This window comes from Halichondria panicea, chromosome 1 (assembly GCF_963675165.1).
Source record: "Halichondria panicea chromosome 1, odHalPani1.1, whole genome shotgun sequence".
Lineage (NCBI taxonomy): Eukaryota > Metazoa > Porifera > Demospongiae > Suberitida > Halichondriidae > Halichondria > Halichondria panicea.
Genome location: NC_087377.1, coordinates 4,783,110 through 4,802,259, shown reverse-complemented (window position 1 = coordinate 4,802,259; position 19,150 = coordinate 4,783,110). Strand labels below are relative to the sequence as shown.

Genomic DNA, 19,150 nt, shown 5'->3' with positions numbered 1-19,150 from the left:
GCGGGGTAGAGGAACGTCCGTCAAATGAAGTGCTACCAAAGTCATCCGTAGGAAATGGACTGCCAGTCTGTGAGGTGTGTGTGTGTGTGTGTGTGTGAGGTGTGTGTCTATAAGGGTGTGTGTGGGGGTGAGTGTGTGTGTGTGTGGGTGTGTGTGTGTGTGTGTGTGTGTGTATGGTATCACCCTCTATAATACAGCCAGGTTTAATAAGGGACCCAGAGTCAGCCTCTGCCCAGCCTAGGGGTCACCACAATAAACATTCTGTACATAAGGCAAGAACCGTATTACTAGAATAATTATTTGCTGGTGACAAACCTTTGCAAAGGAGGAGAAAATTAATTGACCTTTTGCGATCTAGTTATTGCGTTCTGGCAAGGATCGTGTGTATTTACTAGCAATAATTTTAGGTTTTGCAATTTTATTGTAGCAAATTGATCAACCCTCGTAAAACGTTCTAGGTAGCTAGTAGAAAGTCTATTAAGGAAAACACTACACGCACACAACACACACACACACACACACACCCACACCCACTCATCACTGTGGTCAGGTTGGTCTCTGATCCTATTCTTTGTGGAGTGAACGGGACATGACCAAAAGCATCCACAGTCCACTGTCTTATAGAATCCTGCATTCTGATTGGACGGTTTCAGGTTTGATACTCGTTGTTGCCGCGGCGACTTAGACCCGTTACCTCTTCCGCGAGGTCGATCTCGAGATGAAATGATTGTCGTGGTAACCGCTGTGGCAATAGCCCTCGTAGCGTTGATAGGGGTGATAGTCACGGAGGGTTTTGATTGGCTGGTTGGTTTCTTAGCAACAGGACGAGTTTTTTTCAGAGAAGGGAGTGGACCAAGGGAACGCTGTGTGGACATGTATAATTATATAAAATTTAAACACTCAAGGTCACCAATGTATAATCAATAAGCACCCTCTATAATACAGCCAGGTTAATGGGCCCCAAAGTCTCCATAGCATGTCTTTGGACCTGTATTAGCAGACCACCCTCTATAATACAGCCAGGTTAATGGACCTCAAAGTCTCCATAGCGTGTGTTTGGACCTGTGTTAGCAGGCCACCCTCTATAATACAGCCAGGTTAATGGGCCCCAAAGTCTCCATAGCATGTGTTTGGACCTGTGTTAGCAGGCCACCCTCTATAATACAGCCAGGTTAATGGACCTCAAAGTCTCCATAGCATGTGTTTGGACCTGTGTTAGCAGGCCACCCTCTATAATACAGCCAAGTTAATGGGCCCCAAAGTCTCCATAGCATGTGTTTTGTCGGGCTAACATGAAGGAGTTGACTATACCCCAGGTCAAGCTTCCCCATGGTGGGGGAGGATTCTGTCTTCAAATCCCCCAAACCCCCAGTCAACACTGGCCGGGGTTTGAGCCTCAAGCAGTTGCATACATCAAAACAGGTTATGAGAGTCTTACCCAGGCAAGGCTATATGCAAGGCCAGGTCTAATCCCCCAGTCAGTATGAGGACAACACTTCAAGAGTCAAATTAGAGTCAAATTCCCCATACCTCCCGTGGGGGGGGCAACACATTGAGAGGCATTATCACCTAATCATGATTATACAGTATAGATAGTTGTCACCTGAGCTGAAACGGTACATACTGACACAGCAGATCGACACTGGAGTGACACCAGAGTCATGTTGAGGTGTCCTGTACCTGGGGGATAGCAAACACAGAGGTCAAAGTGCACAGAATTGCAGGAGAGTTTGTAGCCATTTCAGCTTGTTGAGATTCAGTAGCAGTATGCAGTAAGCTGTGCAAATTAATGATAGGCTTTTCAAATAACTAAAGAATTGCATGAACAATCTCAACTATACATAAAAGTCCTACTGAAAATTAATAAGTCATCAATTATTATTGTCTAGTAATATTAAGGTAGCGCTCACCTTTCCCCTGAGTCAGAGTGTTGGTCCATTGTGTCCAGTGCACCGTGCTAGCTAGTAGGACCACTCCAATGGATGTGCTCTCAGAGTATTAGCCTCGATTCCAGGCCGCTGAGAAAGGCGGCCTGGTAAACACTGTTTACGCATGCGCCAGAATTACCAAGAATCTTGGTAATCGTAAATTGTAGTATATATATTTTTTTTTATTTTTTTTTTTTATGAAAACTTAACAAAGCATGTACAAGATAGTAGTGGGAGCAAGTCAAGAAAAATAATTGTAATGTTAAAAATTATATCCAGTTTTCCTCCAGGTAGCTAGGAGTGGAGGCTTGCCTCGCTGCTGATCAGATCAATTGGCGAGGACTTCACAGCGTGGCCCCTAGATGAGCGGGCGCCACGGATACATTGTATTGCAGATCTCAGTAGAGAGAAAGACAGGCGGGCACGTAGCCAGTACAGGGTTGAGCAGTATGTCTGCTCCCATTTTTCAGCTAGACGAGAGGCAAGTCGCTTGTAGAATGTTGTGGACTGTTTTGCCATGCCCCCTGTGGCCGAAAGGACTATTGGAGTGAAGGTTGAGTGTTCGACATCTCGGATTTGTTGCTCATAAGCTCTTTTTTTTTCATTTTCGTGCTTTTTGTAACAGTTTGCAATGCTAGAGTTTTTGTTTGACGGAGCATGTGGGTTGAACACTCGGACATCCAGGAATGTCTTCTCTTGGCGTCCTCCCCAGAACCACTTCATGGAGACATCAAGTCTGGCACCATCCGATATATTGGCGGTTCTGTGAGCAAGGGTTTCGCCAGTCAGGGGTTGGAGATCAGGTTCCACCGAGACATCATGACAGATTTCTGTGAGTAGGTCGGCAGTGATATCCCTGATTTCATTGTGGCGGATCGAAGGAAATCCTCCACGGGGGCAGGAGAGGACGTGCTCGACCGAGAAGTTGGCACCACAGTCGCAGAGTATTGGCGTACCTCCAGGCGTCCAACCATAGCGTAGACATAGGGCATCCACAAAGGCACCTTTGTGTAGACTGAAGCCGAACTCCGAGATCGGTAGTGAGGTTAGCCAATTGGAGGCACCTCTCTCGCTTGCGAGATCCAGCGTCCTAGTGTTGGCAGGGGTGAGACGCTGCTTGATTTCTTCTGCTGCTAGGGTGGATTGTTCCCTGCGCAGCTGTTTGACGGCAGATTTGGCTGACAGCTGGGCATCCATGCACCCGAAGGAGTATTCTGGATTTTTTAGCAGGATGGACTCTATCAGTGGCTTGGAAATGGAGTGGGAAGCGGAGAACTGTAGATCACACTGTTTTGCTGGGTTGCTTAGGCCCAGACCCCCGAATCTTGTGGGCAGGGCAAAGATATCCCTATCTGTGTCATTAGGGGGTGGTCTTCCAGTGATGGTGGGAATGAACACAGTGCGTAGGATGTTCTCCAGCGGTTGAAACTGACTGCCCAGATTCGGCACGATACGGGATAGATGGGACCATTTGCTGTAGAATCCATGAGTAAATGCGGCATAAGCGGCATGAGGCTGAGTGGTGGCTATCTCTGACAGTGTTTTCAACTCGTTTGACCATAAGTCTACCTTTTCACGCACAAAAGCTGTTGTAAAATCCGAAGAGCCCAGAGGGGCCCCCAGGTATGGTCGTCCAGAGCTGGTGACATTGACATTGGTGTCAGCGAAGGCAGCGGTGGCTCTGGAGAGGCAGTAGTCTTTAGTGATCAGCCATGTCTTGGTGGAATTTGCAAAGTAGCCAAATCCAGGACCTAGGTTGGTGAGGTTGTCCCACCAGTTGCGAAGCTCACCAACAGTTCCCAGGGCAGCTGCGTCATCAGCATACCACATCTGTGTGACAGAGGCAGGTAGTCTCCTTATCAGTGGGATGGTTGCGATGGCATACATTGGCATAGCCAGGGGATCTCCCTGCGTAGTCCCCTCCCTGGAGAAGATAACCTCACCGTCTATGAACAACTCCGTTGGAGCTCGGTATGTGTTGATTAGCATGGTGGAGATGGAAGGGCAGAGAAATCTGATGTTGTGAAGAGCTACATTCCGATTTAGCGAGTTAAAAGCATTGCTCGCATCGACTAGTAGGGCTGCCTCTGTCTCATCTTGTTGGAAACATTTCTGAACAGCATGGGCTGCTGCCTCGACACCTGCAGTCTGTCCTGCACACAGCTGAACGGATCCTGCCGCGTTCTGGATATCGCCCCTCGTCACGGACAGAACAGCCTTGGCGATGATTCTCCTTGGGGTCTCACCAATGCCTATCGGTCTCACCCCGGGGTTCTTGTCCAGTGCTATGAGACGGCTAGCCAGCAGGGGGTATACGCAGGAGGGGTCGACATAGTCTGAACACAGGCGGCGGGCCGAGAGAGCTAGGGATTCACAGAGAGAGTGGCTAGCAGTTTTGAATGATGTACACAGCCTTCTCCAGGCATAGGCGTCCAGCCCCGAGGGACCAGCTGCCCCATGGGTGTTGAGGGACGTAGACCTTATCAGTGCAGCATCTATGGACTCAACAATATGACTGGGTGGCAGTCTGGAGGGGACCCACTCATGATCGTGTCTGAGGATGCTCTAACTGCGTTGGGGTGTTTGGAAATTAGGACATCCTTCACGGTTGTTAGGCTGGGGGGGGTTCCAACTTTGTATCAGTATTCTTATTCCGCATTTAGTTGTAAAACATTGATATCCGTTTCATTTATAATGATGTCATTGAAAAAAGAAATCTAGTCCAAGTTGTGTAATGGCTGCTACCTTCTCTTCTGCTCTCGCGTACGCGTTATCCTGTGTTGGAAAACCAGGTCTAGTCTTGAAAGACAAGCAGCTGGAGGCGTTGAAGTGTCTGTACGCCGGCTGGTGTTTATGTGGGTACCGTACCGACCGGCTATGGCAAGTCCCAGAACAAGTCCATCTGCTTTCCAGACACTCCCTTTCTTGATTGATGTGAAGCTTGATAGGACCAGTGCACCTCTCTCTGAAAGAAGTGTTGTGATGGTGATTTCTCCTCTTGTTTCTCTGAGTGAAGCCATCTTCAAAGTGTTGGTGTGTCTGTTCGACGTTCAGTTCCATTCTCTCTTGAAGGAAGTATTGTTGTGACATTTGCCGAAAATTGGTCACAGAGTAAGTACGTGGTATCTGATCCGAGAACTGTGTGGCCTGAATGTGTTTACAATCCGAGGGACTTGTGTGTATCCGATCCGAGGGACTTGTTGCTTGAGTGTGTATCCGGACTTGTTGCTTGAGTGTGTATTAATGGATAGTGCTTTCAATGGTAAATCTATTGTGTAAATCAATAAGTAGTCCTCACATTATGTTACGTCACAGCCACTGTACTTATCCACATTTATTTTTTACCCACAGGTTTAACTAATTTCTTATGAGATTAACTTGTCGCCTGAGTGTGTATCCGATCCGAGCCTCAAGTTAATGAATAAATCTACAGAGCTGATGTTTTACTTAGCTGTCTCTGTCTACAGTATATACAGAGAGGTAGCCTCTCCTTTTTCTTTTTTCTGTTTTTTTTATATGTCCACCCACGCGCCAACAGTAAATACCAGGCCCACTATTCAAGGGGCTGGAGTCGAGGCTATCAGAGTATTAGAACTGTAATGAATGCACCACATGGCCAGTGGGTAAAGGATCGTCAAATCATTAGACAAAATATGTTTCATTTTGTAGATTTGATGACCCTTTACCAGACACGCTCACACACCGATGGAGACTAGTTGGGCGGAGCCCGACCGTCCCTGACGGGAGGTCGGGTTGCAAGCCTATCTGGGATTTGTTCTAGCGCCACTATAGTGGCGCCCTATCAGATTGCAGCATTTTTCACGTGGCTTGGTTACACTTCCGCTTGCATCTAGTTGCAAAACCGCATGCAGTATTGCTGTGCCATCCTGTGGTTTATACGTCATCAAGTCGGTTAACACCCACTTGAGAATAATAATATTCATAGCAGTACTACATAATGCGCAGAACAAATTCCAGATAGGCTTGCAACCCGACCTCCCGTCAGGGACGGTCGGGCTCCGCCCAACTAGATGGAGACGGCTGGTGAGGAAAAGCATTCACTTGTCCTTCCCTCTAGGAGCTTCAACAAGGGTGGATACTGCTCCAAAGTACCAGCAGCAATGGATCACGAGGCAAAGAGCATCGCAGCGAGTACAAGTGAGTGGCTAGTCATGATCAAAAGTGGACCACCTAGTAGTATAGTGTATAGGCTGCTTTAGATGACTGGCATTCAATATCTGCTAATAGATATCATTACTAGTGATCAAACTATACAGCCTCTGTATCAAATGCATCCATTGCTACACATTTGTTGACCCGTTACTTCATTGTGTACAGTGATGGAGAGCACGAGAGGGGCGGAGTCAGTGACAAGTTGCTATGACAACATATGATGGAAAAGTTACAAGGTGACACTGTGGAGTTTGCGTACGACCCATTGGACGACGTCTTGCACTGCAGATAAAGGTACACAATTAAGAAATAGTGAGTACTGCCGTGTGCAGAGTGTGACTCTTTCCCCCACCAGAACTGTGATCTGAGCATGTCATGTGATAGGCCTTGTCTAGAGTTACAGAATGCATCTCTTAGTTTTGATATTGATTGCTTTTTAGTGAAGTTATGACCTCCTGAAAGTTGCTTAAATTATACATTTTATGGGGAAAGCGTTGTGTTAAATCAGGCCTAAGTTTGAGAGCCCCATAACTTGTGTCAGTCTCCAAGATAATGTGTGTATTTAGTAGTGCTACAAGACTGTACATACACGATCAATTATTGCAGCTCAAGTTGATTTGAAGAAATAAAAATGTTAAAGATAATAATTTTTATGATGGAATTATCTACTAGTGAGTGAGTGGTCTAATTGTTCTCTCACTTGTTAGATTCGTGAGAGTCAATTGTTCCCTCTGTTGGATGCTGATGATGATCGATCCATTGGACGTCAGATAAAAATAGGATCGACCTAAGGTACAGTGAGTACTGCCGCGTGCAGAGTGTGACTCTTTCCCTAACCAAACATTTTGTAGTTTGTGCTTTTTGCGCTGTACTCCCCCCTTGCATGTGTGACGGTGTTTTGTATAGTTTGTGCTTTTTGCGCTGTACCCCCCCTAGCTTGCATGTGTGACTGTGTTTTGTAGTTTGTGCTTTTTGCGCTGTACCCCCCCCCTTGCATGTGTGACTGTGTTTTGTAGTTTGTGCTTTTTGCGCTGTGCTCCCCCCTTGCATGTGTGACTGTGTTTTGTAGTTTGTGCTATAGGCAACCTATTAATATGTGATTAGCCTCCTCCACAAAGTTAGCCCATGCACTGTGGACGTGTTGTAATAGTTTGCCATTTCTTCGCTCATGTCTCGATCAACTGCATGTACGACGTGTTCCACATTTGTTACCCAGGTTTAATCACTGCCTCATGAATGGAGGTGTCAAGCACACACAGGTACGTGTGTACACATGTCTCACTATGGTGACTAGTGTAATGATGCTCATCAATACATCTCCCTCCTCCCACAGTGCTCCAACATCTCTGTGTGTATCCTTCACCCTGCCTGCATGGTGTCTACTCCTAGACTGAGGGAATGGAGGTATCAAGCACACACAGGTACGTGTGTACACATGTCTCACTATGGTGACTAGTGTAATGATACTCATCAATACATCTCCCTCCTCCCACAGTGCTCCAACATCTCTGTGTGTATCCTTCACCCTGCCTGCATGGTGTCTACTCCTAGACTGAGGGAATGGAGGTATCAAGCACACACAGGTACGTGTGTACACATGTCTCACTATGGTGACTAGTGTAGTGATGCTCATCAATACATCACCCTCCTCCCACAGTGCTCCAACATCGCTGTGTGTGCTATGGTATCCTTCACCCTGCCTGCATGGTGTCTACTCCTAGACTGAGGGAATGGAGGTGTCAAGCACACACAGGTACGTGTGTCAGAGAGTGGGTGTCAGGAGATGCTATCACATGACCTACACCATTCTGAGCTGTACCAATATTGTTGTTGGTTCATGCGATAATTACCAGCTAATAATGGCCTATTAAAATGTTCTGTTTCAGAGGATTTACAAAATGATATCGTATCTAGTAGCTCACTTGTAAACACAACTTTTGAGTATCTAATTTCAACCCCCCTCCAGGAGTATTGACGTGACTCCCTCCAGGCCTGGTGAAATGGACCAATCGTCTCACTATTATTAGTACAACCAGTAGGTTGTACATAGGATTGACAGTGCAGTTGTGTGTGCATGTTTTCAATTATTGCACAAATTTTGACTTGTGTTTAGACTGCTCTATTTCTGCAGGAAAACATCACAAACATTATATAGCTTGCAAAAAATTCACTATACAATGTAATTATAATTATTATGATAAAAATTACTGAAGGATTGGCCAGGAAAAGCACAAAACGAACAAAAAATTGAAACAGTACATGTGAATGAAGTTGTAACGGATTGGAGTTATGCACTCGCCGAATTTCTTGTTTCTTTGCTTTTTCGCGCTTTTCTTTTCCTGGCAATCCTAGCAACGTTCACATTGCAAATGTTTTTTAGTTTTGATAATTATATAGCACATGCAGCAGCAAAGTACAACACATCAGTCAGCAAGAAACCACCTCACCCCAGCAAGGTGTGTGTGTGTGTGTGTGTGTGTGTGTGTAAATTTATACTGGTATAGCCCACATTTCTTTTATTAGTAGCTTTGCTCTATGATAATTGTACCCTCCCTCGATCCACACACACACACACACACGACCATGGCCCGGCCATGCATATTTCTCTCTTAGTAACAGCTTTAAATTTGCTCTGTGTTGTCAGACCTAACAAGGTGTCGGAGGTTTTTTATTCCCTGTTAGTATTGTAAGATCGCTGAACCTAGTGGATTTTTGTTGTGGTTTAGCTGTGTTCTCATAATACTAGTACATTTCAGGGAGGGGGGGCTTTCCCCTGTATGACCCCCTGTATGCATAACCTCTGCACACACACACACCCACCCATGCATGCACACACACATCCACACACACACACATCCACAGTGTACACATCCACACACACTGGGTATGTGTTTACTTCACTAATGCAATTAGTGGTCGTGGTTGGTTGCTCCAGCTTTGTGTACATACTACACTAGTGAGCATTTCTATTACCCACACAAATGGACCACTTATTTTATTGCCTATACATACAGTGCTTTTATGCACCTTTGCAACAAGCTAGGAGTACATTGTAAACCACAAATAGTAAACATACAAACCACAGCTAGGCTACAGGCTGTACTTGACCTTATCATTAAAGGAGGAAGTGATGTTGTCTTGTTGATGAGGTGCTTAAAGGATTTGTTCAATACAAAATTCAAAATCTAAGGCTTATAAGGACATAATGGAGGATGATACACCAGAGGTGCATGGGGCCTTGGGTGAAATAATAGCTTCATCTCTGGTACCAGTCTTTTAGTGGTAGTTTTGTGGTATTTCCTTAAAAAAAGCCTCACAGTGTCGTGCATACAGTAGAGGGGTCCACATTGAGATTTTCAGCTATTGTTTAAATTTTCAGCTATTATTTAATTTTTTTGCAGCTCATTAACAAGACAACATCACTATTTCTCATGTAAGGGGTCAAGTACAGCCCTAGCTGTGGTTTGTATGTTTACTATTTGTGGTTTATTGTATGATACCAGCTTATTGCAAAGGTGCATAAAAGCACTGTAGCATCATCTCAGATGTATCTGCCCCCCCCACCCACACACACACATGAACACACACACACACATTCACAGGTGCTCAGTGTGAGACGCACAGTAAAGGAGCCTCCATCACAACACCAGCGATAATTATTTTCCATAGTCATGATGAGGTACGCTAGGGGGTGTGGTCTCAGCTTGCGTGGGTGTGTAACTGTACACTAATTATTATGCTGTGAAATTATCGTGTACTATAATTGTAATAATTATATAAATGCGACCACTTTCTCCCATCCCCCATCTCTCTGTAGGCACGCTGTTTCTTATAATCTTATAATCATGGACACTGATGGGACAAGTTGAAGACATTGTCTAGCCTCGTTCCCAGGCCTTACTTTTTCTTGCTGTTGTCACTGTTCATCCATAACATAAGAAAGACATAGTGAGGCAGCAAAGAAAGAAATGGGCGTACAGTTAAGAAAAAGTAAGGCCTGGTTTGGGAAATCGCGTGATCCACAAGGATTTTTATGAACGTGGGCGATATGTAGCCCACAATCGTGACGTAAGGTATTCTCCCACGCATTCAGAGTAAGACTGTACTGTACTGCACTAGACAACCACCAAGCTGTGCTGCAAGTCAGATCAGAGAACCAGCGTGGCCAGCTCTGGTGGCAGTAGCTACCTGCTATATGATAATGATGACTAAGCTATTCTACTATAGCATGTAGAAAGACACAAGAAAAGGTAATAGTGATAGAATCTAAACACACAATCTAGACTAGTAGATCATCTAGCTAAGCCTAAGGTATAGCTAGCTATAGTGCTTGCAAACTTCCAGTTCAAGTCCATGTCCAGCTTGCTGCAGGCAAAGTTTTATTAGTCGTAGACCTCTGCGTGGGCAGTCCAATATCTCTAGCTCAGTATGCCCACGCTCATTTTCACCCTTCTACCACCCTTCTACCCTCACGCGACTTCCCGATACAGGCTCTCCTTTTCCTAACTCTACGTCTATTTCTTTCTTTATTCCTCCAATTAATACCGTATTTTATCTCATTGAACGAATAATACAGTATTTTATCTTATTGAACGATTGTGATAAAGAACAGAAAAAGGAGAGCCTGTGTAGAGGCTAGACATTGTCAAGAAAGTAAACACAAACAAGCCCGTTACCAAGGAAACATGACAACATTGATCATCATTGACAATTTTTAGCCATAAAAATTAATTGTTGTATTTTTTTATTTCTACTGCTAAAAATTAATTATGACCAAGAGTGCATGCGCTCTTGTTTTATGACATAATAATTATTATTACGATAAAAGTGGTAAAGATCATTAACTATATAAGTAATTAAGAATTATGTGTATTTCAGTCCCCATGAGAACCCGTGTCCTCTCACGAGATCTGATCTACTAGCCACACCCTTATACCACTAGGCCACACCCATTCTTCACCAATCTGTGTATTATCAGGAGCTCATAAATAAGTTTAATTTTGATGACGGATCTCTTCTGATGCTACACAGTTACAATACATTTATCATTATGTGCAATTGTGTGGACAGATACATTGACTCAACAAAGCATTCACATCAGGTATAATTATGGTGGATAGAGTGCTAGTAGTCACCACACAAACACTTGTAATTGATAAAGAACAAAAAATAAATACCATCAGTCATAGTTTATAATGGCTAGAGGACATTGTCAGGCTAGAGTCACTTGCAGTCTTCCTTGAGGTCCTCAGCAATGTCAGCTCTACTGATAACGGGAGACTCTAGAGCTGTCAACAAGTCCTCCAGTTGTGAACCACCTTGCAACCACTCTACGAGCATGTGTGTGAAACACTTGGTGACACTGTTGGGTCTTCTGGCATTCTCCTCAGCTATCACCTGCAGTGTACATTATTATTATAATGACATCATTCTGCACTATCTAAGTTCTACGGTTTATCGGCTGAAATTATGAATCATGTCAAGTTAATTGTTGAAAGGAATTCAGTGGCCAACCAACTAACAAGCAATATAACCACCCACACAACTAAAGAAACAAAACTACTAACAGGGTTTCATACAGAAGGGGGGGGGCCCTGGGATTTCCCACCCCCAGCCAAATTATCCCCCCCCTAGAAATCTGAATTAATGATGTCATAATAAAAATGTATGACTTTTCTCCTTAAAAAGGTCTACAATCTCATTAGACTTTTAGTTTAAATATAATCACACATTGTACAGTACACACAACAATTTTTTTTTTTTTTTTCTTTATAACATTTAATGCAGAGCATAGGTGCGTACCAACTAGCAACTGAGAGCTAATAATTATTAAGGTAGCCCTAACAAAATTGGAGGTTGTGTCAGGAGTTCCCCAGGGTTCAGTGCTGGGACCTCTTCTTTTCCTAATCTATATAAATGACATCGATCTACATCAAAATGAAGGAAGTCTCTTGCTCTATGCTGATGATCTTCTTCTTTACCATGCATCCTATTCAATCTCCTGAAGATTATATAAAATTGCAAGGAGATATTGATCAACTCCAAGCATGGTCTGAAAGAAATGTACTCTTGTCAAGTGTAAATACATGACTATATCACGAAAATTCAGCCCACCACTTCCCAACATGTGTCTCAATATCAGTGGACGTCCCCTACTTAAAGTTGACCACTACAAGTACCTTGGCGTGTGGATCTCTCACGACCTCTCATGGTCAAAACACATAGAAGAAATGTGCAGAAATGCCTGCAAGCAGGTTAGTATAATTTACCGACAGTTCTATGGCCACTCGTCACTAGAATGTTTAAGACAACTCTACATCTCCCTTGTGAGATCAAAACTGGAATATGCTGCCCCTGTTTGGGATCCACACCAAAAAACAAATTCTCACAAAATAGAAAAAGTACAAAGTTGCCCTTAAAATCTGCACAAAACTTTGGAATATGGACCTATTAGATACTGTGGACCTACCGTCCCTTTCTACAAGAAGATTGTACCTGAAGCTATCATACCTTTACCAGGTAATAAATGGTAACTTTAAATTCCCTGATCCACCACTGGAAAGAAGAGTATGCCCTCTCAATCTAAGAAGCACAAAAAATATACAGTTTGAAAGACCAATTTGCAGAACAAATGCATATGCGAACTCTTTTTTCCCAAAGGCAATATCTGTGTGGAATGAATTACCACTGGAGCTGCAGGAAAGTACATCGATTTTGTCATTTAAGAGAAATGTACTCTGTCACTTGCATTAGTATAATATTAGTCTTTATTTTCAATTTGTACTCGCTATTGTAAGTAATATATACAGGGCGCACATTAGGTTAGCGTAATATGCTACTAGTGTATCCATGCATTTTGCAGAATTATTATAAAAAAAAAAAAAACAGCAAAAGGCAAAACAAAAAAACAACAAAAAAAACAAAAACAAACAAAACAAACAAAAAACACAAGTAACTAAAAAGTGCAGGCAGTGACAAGGACAGATTAATTAACAGATCGACACAAAACTGTAAGTAAGGGCAAGCAGACAATTAGTTATAAGCAAGTAATTAATTGAAACAATCCCGCACATGAGCCTTAAAACTAAGTAAACTACTTGCAGAGACAGCACTGCTTGGTAGGGAATTCCAGAGTGGAACCACATTTACGAAGAATGATGATTGATATGACAGTGTTTTGGCAAAGGGGATAAGTAGAGGTTGGTCATGATGGTAATGCCGAGGGTTAGGTTTCGGATTGAGTGTGAACGTTGACGAGTAGAGAATTGATTCCCCCCTGATGATCCTGCGGCACAGAGTTACTTTCTGTTGAGACCGTCTTGTGCTCAGAGAGGGCCAAGATAAACTAGCTAGCAGAGGTAAGTATTGATCTGACCAGAGTTTGGTACAGAGTCGCGCTCCAAAGTTCTGAAACGACTCCAACTGATTGATGGCACAAGAAGAAGAGGCACTGCTACAGTAATCAAGGAGTGGGAGCACCAGTGATTTGTACAGGGAGGAAAGTGTGGACTGATCTGCTTGGTTGAAGTGCCTGTATAACATGCCAAGTTTAGATTTTGCCTTAGCGCAGGTGTTGGAGGTGTGGCTATTCCATTTTAGGTCTTTTGTGATGGTAACTCCAAGGTAGGACAAGGAGTCCACTTGTGTAATTTGACCTGAGTTTGTAGAGAGTATGATGGACGGGGGCTGTCTCTTTCTAGAGAGGAGTAGCAGTTTGGTTTTTGACTGATTGAGAGTGAGACCCGCAGTGTTGACCCAGTTGGCGATGGCATCAATATCTCCTTGAAGATCCAAGACGTCAAATTCATTTCTAATGGGGCTGTACAGGAGTATGTCGTCCGCATACAATAACAGCTGAGAGCTCGGAGAAAGAGGAATTCTTGTTAGGGGATCAATGTATAGGCTGAACAGAAGGGGGCCTAAGATGGACCCCTGTGGTACTCCAGAAGTGACATTGGCGGTGGACGAAGAGTGACCATCTAGGACTACCTTCTACTTCCTGTTTGTGAGGTAGCTAGTAATGTTGGAAACTGAACTCTGACTTGTTGTAATTAGTATAATATATTTAGCCATTACGTAATGAATTATTAGTGACCTTTGGTCTTCTAGAATATTCTTGTGTTTTTGTATTTTAAGCCACGTGTGTGACCTTTACTCTTAGTTCTGTTTTGTGATTCTGTGATGTTCTAGAAAATAACAGGTTATGGGCCCAGGCAACGCCTAAGCTGAGCAGTAGATCTAGATAACAGTAAACAGAACTCGGATCAAGATCAACGGATTTGTCGGATCAAGGATCAACGGATTTGTCCAGTCATGGAAGACAAGTGGACTGTGGAGAAACTAGACGGGTCCAATTGGATCACGTGGAAATTTCAAGTGAAACATCTGTTACTGGCCAAAGGCCTATGGAAGTATGCAGATGGATCAGCTGTACTTGCGGAAGATGCAACAGTCGAACAACAAACGAAGCATCAAAGTGAATCACAGAAGGCATTCTCTGTCATTGCTATGTCAGTTAGTACATCACAATTGTACCTGATAACCTCCTGATAACCTCCTGATAACCTCCTGTGAAAGACCAGAGGAAGCCTGGAATTCCCTCAAAAAACATTTCGAGAGGGAAACGTTAGCCAACAAACTTTTCCTTAAAAAGCAGTACTTTAGGAAGGAAATGAGTGAGGGAAACTGTATCAACATGCACCTAAAGGAAATGAAAGAACTGACTGACAAACTCAGCTCAATTGGAGCACCAATCTCCGAGGAAGATCAAGTTGTCACCCTCCTAGGAAGTCTGCCTTCATCATTCTCTATTGTAGTTACTGCACTTGAGGCACGCGTAGATGATCTGACACTAGACTTTGTCCAGCAGCAGCTAATACATCACGAACGCAAACTCAAAGCCCAAGAACTGAAGTCTGAGGCACCACACGATTCAGTGTTATTGGGAAATCAAAGGCGGAAGACCCCAAGGTGCTGGACTTGTGACGAACCTGGACACGTTCAACGGTTCTGTCCAAAACGAAGAGGGACGTCACAGCACCGAGCAAAGATCACTGAAGATGAAGTTGAATCAAGCAATGAAGATGAAGGAGCATTCCCAGTATCCGATGAAGTACCTGAAAACAAGTGGTTGATAGACTCTGGTGCGTCCAGTCATATGACTCCTAAGAGAGAGTATTTTTCAACGTATCGAGCATTCTCTACTCCCGAGAAAGTTGGCCTTGGTGACGGCAGAACTGTTGAAGCAGTGGGAGTTGGAACCGTCCGAGTTAACATGTTGTTCAAGGTCAGCAATAGTAAGAAAGCCGTAATGTATGATGTATTACACGTTCCGAAGCTGGCTTGCAATTTGTTCTCTGTAAGAGCAGCAGCAAAAAAGGGGAACACAGTGAAATTCAATCAAGTACGATGTTGGATCAAAGGTCCCAAAGGAAGTCTTCAAGGAATGGGGTCACTAACCGGAAAACTGTATCAACTGAAGTGTGAAGTCGAAGTCCTAACTGACAAAGAAAATGTTTCAATGGTAACAGAAAACTTACCAGAAGTTGACTTGTGGCATCAACGGTTAGGTCACCTGAACAAGCAACAACTCGATCGAAATTTAGCACCTGGCATTAAACTGTCAACAACCTCCGAGTTATCGTTTTGCGAAGGATGTGTGGAGGGAAAGATGCAGCGCAAACCCTTCAAGTCTCTGACACATAAACAGTCGAAAAGAAAACTAGAACTCATTCATAGTGATGTGTGTGGACCATTTCAGGCAGAGTCGATTGGTGGAAGTCGCTACTTTCTCACATTTATTGACGACTATACAAGATGTGTCTCTGTCCATTTTATCAAGCACAAATCCGAAGTGTTGAGAAGTTCAAACTATTTGAGGCAATGATGACGAAGGAGTGCGATGAGCCGATAATGAAACTGAGAACAGACAATGGGGGCGAGTACTTGTCAAAGGAATTTCAGGCATATCTCGCATCAAACGGAATCGAACACCAACTCACTGTACCTCATTCTCCCCAACAGAATGGTGTGGCAGAATGGCTAAACCGTACACTTGTGGAATCAGCGAGAGCTATGCTATCTCATTCTAATCTACCCAATAGATTTTGGGCTGAGGAACTGCTGCCTATCTCAGGAATCGTACTACCACATCTGCCAACGAAGAGCAACTCACACCTTATGAGAAGTGGCATGGTCACAAGCCGGACATCAGTAATCTCAAGGTGTTTGGGTGTGCTGCCTATAGTCATGTGTCAAATGCACAAAGAAGAAAACTTGACAAGAAGGCACGAAGAATGTGTTTTGTTGGTTATAGTAAAAATCCTAAAGGATACAGATTGATCGATATTAACACTGATAAGGTCATCATCCGAAGAGATGTTGTGTTTAATGAATCTGACTTTCGATTTCTCAACCGAAAAGATGGCACTGAAAGTGTACCAATCCTACCTGACTTGTTCGATGAGCCTGAAGAAACTCGGTCGGAAGAACTACCACGTAGATCGGAACGAAACCTGGAAGAACCACTACGAAGATCAGAACGAACTGTGCAACGTCCAGACTACTATGGACATTCCGAATCTGCTGACACGACCACTACAGAATTTGCTGATACAGCAATCGTACCTGAGCACCGTGCCTGCATTATGCAAGAAATACCCGAGCCAGTATCATTTGATGAAGCACTCAAAAGTCCTCATGCAAAATATTGGAAACTTGCAACTGACGCTGAGTATCGGTCTCTGGTCGACAACGATACTTGGGATTTGGTAGAACCCCCCGAAGGAAGAGCAGTGGTAGGCTGCAAATGGGTATTTAAAGTCAAGTATGACGGAGAAGGCAAAGTTGAACGATTTAAGAGCAGGCTGGTTGCAAAAGGGTATTCTCAGAGATACGGAGATACGGAATCGATTTTGAAGAGACGTTCTCACCAGTTGTGCATTTTTCGTCAGTTCGAACACTTTTGGCCCTTGCTGTACAAAAGGATATGATCGTCCATCAAATGGATGTAGTTACTGCATTCCTCAATGGCGAGCTCGATGAGGAAATTTACATGCAACAACCTGATGGATACCAAGTTTCGGGGAAAGAAAATCTTGTCTACAAATTGAAGAAATCTCTTTATGGATTAAAACAAGCACCTAGGTGTTGGAACCGAGCTTTGAGAGAGTTTATGATACAAATTGGATTTGTACAAAGCGACGCTGATTCATGCGTGTTTACCCGACTCAATGAGCACACAACAATCATAGCTGTCTACGTTGATGACCTGATTCTCATTTCAGATGTCATTGAAGTCCTGTTGGAAACGAAAGGGCTCCTGTCCGAGCAGTTCAGAATGAAGGACATGGGTCCACTTCATTACTGTTTAGGTGTGAGTGTTGTATTTGGTCCGAACTGTGTTTGGCTACACCAGAAGCAGTACATAAAGTTGATGCTCAAGAAGTTTGGCCTTGCAGATGCAAACAATGTTTCTACCCCAGCCGATTGTAATGTGAAGCTAGTCAAAGATGATCAAGTGAGTGGATCTACTGACCATGTTGAATATCAGTCAATGGTAGGTAGTCTGCTCTATGCAGGTTTGCGTACTCGCCCGGACATTGCCCAGGCAGTGGGAGCAGTTTCTAAATTTTGCTCTAACCCAACAGAAGCTCACAAAACTGCAGTAAAGAGAATATTCCGTTATCTGAAGAAAACGATGAATCTGGCATTGAAGTACTGTAAGGATGGAAAACCAGTCACTGGATTTTCAGATGCTGACTGGGGAGGGGATCTGGATGACAGACGTTCAACTACAGGAAATCTGTTTTTACTCGCTGGTGGAGCAGTAAGCTGGTTAAGCAAGAAGCAAGCAGTGGTTGCTCTGTTCACAACAGAAGCCGAGTATGTGGCACTAAGTCTGGCTGCACAAGAAGCAACATGGCTCCAGAAGTTGCTTACAGATCTACAGATGCCAACAGAACCGATTGTTATCAAGGAAGATAACCAAGGAGCCTTAGCACTGTCTCGAAATCCAATTGCGCACTCCCGAACAAAGCATATCGATATTCGATTTCACTTCATACGGAAAGCACTGGAGGATGGCATTGTCGATGTCGCTTATTGCCCTACCTCTGAGATGGTTGCGGATATACTTACCAAGCCCATTCCTCGTGGTCAGTTCGAGAAATTGCGTACCCTAATGGGAATAGAAGAACTTGTGACAAATCCTACTAATTAAGTGGGAGTGTTGGAAACTGAACTCTGGCTTGTTGTAATTAGTATATTTAGCCATTACGTAATGAATTATTAGTGACCTTTGGTCTTCTAGAATATTCTTGTGTTTTTGTATTTTAAGCCACGTGTGTGACCTTTACTCTTAGTTCTGTTTTGTGATTCTGTGATGTTCTAGAAAATAACAAGTAAACCACTTATGTAGGCTGCCCGAGATGCCTGCTGACCAGAGAGTTTTCAGGAGCCTTGGTGAGGGAGGACTCTGTCGAAGGCTTTGCTCAGGTCAAAGAAAACAGCAGCTACACTAGAGCCATTGTCCAATGAGCGGTGCCAGTCATGAGTAGCATGGAGGATTGCCTCCTGGGTAGAACTGCCACGCCTGAAGCCAAATTGAAGTGTTGAAAGAAGGTTGTTGGATACTCCACTACCTCATTATGAACATGCGTTCCAGCACCTTTGATAGTAACGATAGTAATGAGATCGGACGGTAGTTTGATGCTAGTTTGGGGTCGCCTGCTTTAAATATTGGTGTTACATTAGAGGCTTTCCACTCTTCAGGAAAGACACCCGTCTCTATCGATTTGTTGAAAAGGTACGTGAAGAAATGATGGATGGAGGATGAGGTTTTGCGCAGCATGTGACTAGATATCCCGTCTGGCCCTGAGGCAGTTTTTAACTTTGTCCTAGACAGCAATGAAAGCACCTGGTCCGGAGAGCAGGAAATAGAGTCAAGGGAAGGTGAAACAGGAGCATCCCAAGGTGATGAAAGGACATCAGTGGTATTAGATAGGCATGAGGTGAAGTGGGTGTTGAGCAAATTTGCTTTGCTGAACGGA

The 19,150-nt window shown here is 43.8% G+C and overlaps 2 protein-coding genes and 2 long non-coding RNA genes across 4 annotated transcripts in view; 1 reads left to right on the top strand and 3 right to left on the bottom strand.

The window, feature by feature from the left end:
* LOC135334204 (uncharacterized) overlaps positions 1-19,150 on the bottom strand; it is a gene marked incomplete in the record, with an annotated part of 688,739 nt that overhangs the window by 628,569 nt on the left and 41,020 nt on the right.
* On the bottom strand, positions 154-2,060 carry LOC135337664 (uncharacterized). The gene is made up of 3 exons (XR_010395214.1): positions 1,911-2,060; positions 1,604-1,680; positions 154-863 (listed from the first exon to the last, which is right to left on the bottom strand). It is a non-coding gene; the product is annotated as an uncharacterized LOC135337664 (long non-coding RNA).
* Positions 2,208-4,509, bottom strand: LOC135342642 (uncharacterized). Its single transcript, XM_064539473.1, has one exon. It carries the CDS (start codon positions 3,915-3,917, stop codon positions 2,223-2,225), a length of 1,695 nt encoding a protein of 564 aa, XP_064395543.1. The 5' UTR covers positions 3,918-4,509; the 3' UTR covers positions 2,208-2,222.
* LOC135338832 (uncharacterized) lies at positions 5,835-10,879 on the top strand. The gene is made up of 10 exons (XR_010395803.1): positions 5,835-6,086; positions 6,267-6,395; positions 6,809-6,893; positions 7,318-7,360; positions 7,435-7,522; positions 7,597-7,684; positions 7,759-7,854; positions 8,068-8,557; positions 9,704-9,780; positions 9,919-10,879. It is a non-coding gene; the product is annotated as an uncharacterized LOC135338832 (long non-coding RNA).